The sequence below is a fragment of the Cyphomyrmex costatus genome, unplaced genomic scaffold, assembly GCF_001594065.2.
Source record: "Cyphomyrmex costatus isolate MS0001 unplaced genomic scaffold, Ccosl1.0 scaffold4297, whole genome shotgun sequence".
NCBI lineage: Eukaryota > Metazoa > Arthropoda > Insecta > Hymenoptera > Formicidae > Cyphomyrmex > Cyphomyrmex costatus.
Window position 1 is genome coordinate 10,692 of NW_017278531.1, and position 5,209 is coordinate 15,900.

The following is a 5,209-nucleotide window of genomic DNA, read 5'->3' on the forward strand; positions in this document are numbered from 1 at the left end:
GTTATCCTGAGTGTGGTAAGATCTCTATTTACTACTTATTTAAAATTGTCTTACAAATATTTCCCTTCTGCTTATTACCAAAACTTATATTAGAGGATGGAACCATAGTTCGTAATAGCCTAATGCCTGATGGTACGGAAGCTGTCGTTGTCACAAATAAACCACAAGTAAAGGGTGCTGTAAATTCACGTAACGAGTCAGTCGACTTAGAAACAAAGAAGATGGAAATAGAGGAACAGCTAATCGATGAAGTCTTTAAACGATCTGCATTGTGGAACTTCAAACTATCTGTAACTGAACGCAGCCCACAAATAAAGAAACAACTCTGGGAAGAAGTGTATGAAGCTATGAATGGTAATAATGTTGTTGCTATTGTTATAGTATAAGGTTTTTCTATAAATATTATTTTATGTTATAAAAAAATACTGATTTATCAAATTATATGTATTTCCATTTTTTTAGGAACATTCCCTTCCGTGGAGGCGATAAAAAAGAAATGGAAGTCGCTATCAGATTCTTTTCGAGTGCATTCAAAAAAGAATCAGCAACCGAGTGGATCTGCAGCAAGTGGAAAAAAACCGTGGGTACATCTACAACATATGCAGTTTTTGAATGATATGCGGCTAGAAAGCAGGTATAATAATAAAAATAATTATAATAATAATGATAATTTTTGTATACAAATGTATAATATGTAGTATAATAATTAATTTTCTTTTTATGATAGAACTGTCAGTAATATCGAGACTGTGTCAGAACTTGATGATACACAATCAAATTCATTAGAATCAAATGTTTTTCACGATGACAGCAATAGCTGTAACAGTAGCAGCAACAGTCATAATACATCACGTATGTTGAAGAGTATATTTGCATGTCAAAACAAACCATTTTATAAAGAATAGATAAGAATTATGAATTCATACATTGAAAAATGTATTTAGCTCCATCGGTGGAACATTTCATTGGTTAAAGCGGAATCGAATTGCACATAGAAAATTCAAAATAGAAAATTTATGTAATTTTGTTTGTATGAAATAGTAATGACTATTTTTTACTTTCCTGGTTCAATGGAGAGATAAATACATTTTTCATATAAATTCTTATGTTCTAAACATAAGTTACAGAATGTGAATATTTTTTACAAGTAGCAATAAACGCCACATGATTGCAGACAATCCCCTGGATAGGATTGCTAACTCTTTGGAGAGTTCATTGCTTTTTAATATGGGGCAAATAGAGCAAATAGAGCAAATTTTTCATCGTCTTTCTCAAAATATTCCACCTACGTTTGATAAACCTGCGTCAATGGTACATTTGATATCTGTCCTACTTCATGATATAGACCCAGAATTACTGGACGAAGTGATGTTTGATATTTTGAAAGTAATAAATGAGTCAAAAAAAAGAAAAAGATAATAGATTATATAAAGTTATAAGTGCAGTTATTATATAAGATAAGTATAGTTACAAGATAAATTATAAGATGTATATTTCAGTGTTTCGTTATTTAATATTTTATTTGGTATTGTGATAATATAATTATAATTATATATAATAAGTTCTTTTATTGATATAATTACGACGATAGCGAAATATTCTAATTTAAACATGAAATATTTTATTAAAACTTTTAACTTCCACGATTCAAGCTAAAACTGTGCTCTATTGAATGGTATAATCATTAATTTTTTAAATGTATAAGATATTATTTTAAACTAAAGAAAATTTGAAATAAACTTCTCATATAATCTATAATACATATATGCTACAATTATTTATTATAACATATTAATTGTATAAAAAAGTAAAAACTGATAAAAAATAAACCTATAATATTGCAATTAAGTCTCTTCTTAATATTAACATCGAGAATAAATTGTAGAATTTGAGTGGTCTTCTTTCCATAGTCAGTTGGTCCTTGAATAATGACTACCGAATTTGTCTCAATTATTGAAAGTATCTTCTCCTTTATGGAATAGATAGATCATTAAATTTTGGATTGTAAGTAAAATTGCATTCTCGATAGACTTTAGCTACATCTTCTCTACATAAAGATTTTGCAGATTATCTTCTAATTCTTCTGTTGTATTTGCAGTAGATTCTTTTTATTTTCGTCTGTCCTGTCCATATACTAAAATGAATATATAAGATATATACATAACAACTGACAATTTTTGTATTTTTTCAGGATAAACATCTTTTTGAGAGTACCTTAATTTATATTTATAATATACATACACATATGAATAAAATATATATAATAATATATATAATATATATATATATATATATAATCTGAGGAAATACAACGCTTAATTCAAAGGAGGATGTTAAGTTAGAGCAGTTTTTCGATCAAAACAAGTCTTTTAATCTTTATTAAAATGCACATGCGTTTAAAAGCAAGAAATCAAATACTAATTTTGTCACACAAACACATATTAGAGTTAAAATGTAAAAATATTCAAAATTTTAAAATTCCAAAAATCAATATTCATCAAACAAATTTCATAACCTTAAGATTTCAAGAATGGAAGAATTGAAAAAACATTCAAAGTTTTTATATTTGAATTTAATGTTTGAACATTTGAATACCTTTCCGCAACTTTTTCATTATTGACAGGGCTAGTGGGACTCTCCTTGGAAGCAGTAGAACTACTTAAACTTGCGGTGGGTACTTCAGGGCTTGTGACGTCAGAGTTGACGATTATGGAGCTGGTCAATGCTGTGGCTGACATTTCATTCTCAGAGCTGATGATACCGACGTTCTTATCAGTCTTCTCGAGTGGTATCCTGATTTGAGTCAAGTCATCGACACGTCGGTTGGACTAGGACTAGTTAATGCGTTAATGTTCACTGGATGTATAACTTGTGTTGAGTCCAAGTTACTATTGTCCAGATTACTGTCCTCAGGTTTGATTGTTCTATTAAAGTCACTGTTTGAATGCTGATGGTGAGCAGGAGATACAGAAGTGGTGACGGCGGATGCTTTCTCAGAGCTATAACTAGACTCTCCAATTATATTTTATTAAAACTTTTAACTTCCACGATTGTACTGCCATGGCACTGCTCCTTCATTATTGAAGTAGCGACAAAATTCGTTGCGAATATTTACACATTCTCGGGCACTCGTATTACTGCCACAGTTTCCGAAATTTTTGAAAGCACAGCCATCATTCATAATACTTCTCCAAGATCCTGCATTAAATCTACTTGGAGTATCTAGATTGTCGGAATCGACCATACTGTTAGGTACGTATTCGTTACCAATGTCATTTTTCCGAAGCCAATTATGCAAGCACACGGTTGCCTTAACTATTTCCATAGCAGTCTCAGGGCTAGCGATAATTGGCTTTCTGAATACTCTCCATTGGCTGACAAGTATACCGAAGGTATTTTCAATTAATCTTCGTACTCGACTTAAACGATAATTAAAGATGGCTTGTTCCATTGTCAGGCCTCTGCCTGGATATGGACGAAGTAAGTATGGCTTCAAAGGAAAAGCCTCGTCTCCCACAAGACAATATGGTAGAATAAAATTATCTGAAATAGCAGCCGGCTGCGGAACATTCATGTGACCTTTGTCAAAGGCTTTTCCTATGTTGCTGTCTTTAAATATACCCCCATCGCTGCGTCGTCCGTATGCTCCGATATCTACAAAACGGATGATATAATTTGCATCACAGATAGCCATCAAAACTATACTGTGCGTATGCTTATAATTAAAGTATGTTGATCCAGCGTTATTGGGACACTAAAACAGAAAATTGTCACTTCAAATTAAATATAATTTCATTTATCTTATATAGGCCATCCTCTTCTTCCCTGGATACTGTCCTCTTTTAGGGCGTCTGGAGACGTTCAAAGGATTTTCTAAAGGTATCCCGAGTAATTATCATTAATAATTATCTCAAATATTTTTATAAAATTTCACTAGATGTTCTCAGATGCATAAAAAAAAGAAGACGGTGTACAGAGTAGAAGACGATGGATAATAACCTTAATTTTGTAGAGAATAGGCTACTTGACTACTATATGTACATTTAATCTGATACTCAATGTACATACTTGGATGATAACGTGCTTGCCGTCAACAGCTCCAATACAATGTGGGAAATTCCATTTCTCAAAATCTTTGGCTATATTTAGCCAGTCTTTTTCTTCTATTTGACCAGATAAAACTGAAGGCTGCAAACTGTTCCAAATTATTGCACATGTTTCTTTAATTATATTGCTAACTGTTGTAACTCCCACAAGATACTGATACGACATCGATATCATGGAATCACCGGATGCTAAATACCTACAATATTTAAAAAATAATACTTTAATTTCAAAAATAATACAAAATACTGATTTGTGTGATGATAAAATGTATGAAAGTCTCATTTTAAAAAATCATAGCTTTTACTATATGGATTTTTATATTCATGTTTAATACAAAGCATTTTTACACATTCATAACATATATAAATAAATTCAAACGAAACAAACCTCAATGTCAGTGCTAATCGTTCGGATGGAGAGATGGATTCTCGAATAACATTTTGCTTTTGCAATTTTGGACCAACAATGTACAATAATTCCTTAAATTGAGTTATGTTCATTCTAAAATAGTTACGAAAGCGAAGATTTTCCAATTTCAATTTTGGAATTGAAGCAAAATAAAAACTATTTTCTTTTCGACTTTGAAAAATGGGTGCTACCCAATATTTTTTCTTCACATATCGTCGTTTTTTATTCTGTACATAATGTATCGCAGCTACTGCTGCAGCTGTACAGCGTTTTTTAATTTCTTGAACCGCAAAAATTGCAATTATATATTTTAATTGCTGTATGTATTGATCATTCATTTTTATCTTCAGTCTCAATGGTCTCGACACGTTTTCATACACTAAAAAAAAGTCTATAAACGATCAAATATTGAGTGAAATACTTTCAACTAGATATTTGTTTATAATTAAATATCTAATAAATATTACTAAATAGTTTATTTATAATACTAAATATTTATAAAGATAAAAATATGTTACGTTATAATTACCGAACAATTTATATAACCACACTTATTTTCAGCAAACTTCTTAATTAATGGCTCCCGCCTCCAAATAATGAAATAGTCGGTCGATACGGCCAGATCACGTCTTTAATGTAAAAATATGAAAGCGAACGGGTGATACAATGCTCGCGAAAATGGCGTTGTCCGGGT

The 5,209-nt window shown here is 31.0% G+C and overlaps 1 protein-coding gene across 1 annotated transcript; it reads left to right on the top strand.

The window, feature by feature from the left end:
• On the top strand, positions 1–1,925 carry LOC108777279 (uncharacterized). Its single transcript, XM_018544119.1, has 6 exons — positions 1–15; positions 94–354; positions 463–634; positions 728–852; positions 1,175–1,386; positions 1,911–1,925. Exons 2-6 carry the CDS (start codon positions 123–125, stop codon positions 1,923–1,925), a joined length of 756 nt encoding a protein of 251 aa, XP_018399621.1. The 5' UTR covers positions 1–15; positions 94–122.
• Positions 1,926–5,209: the final 3,284 nt, after the last annotated feature.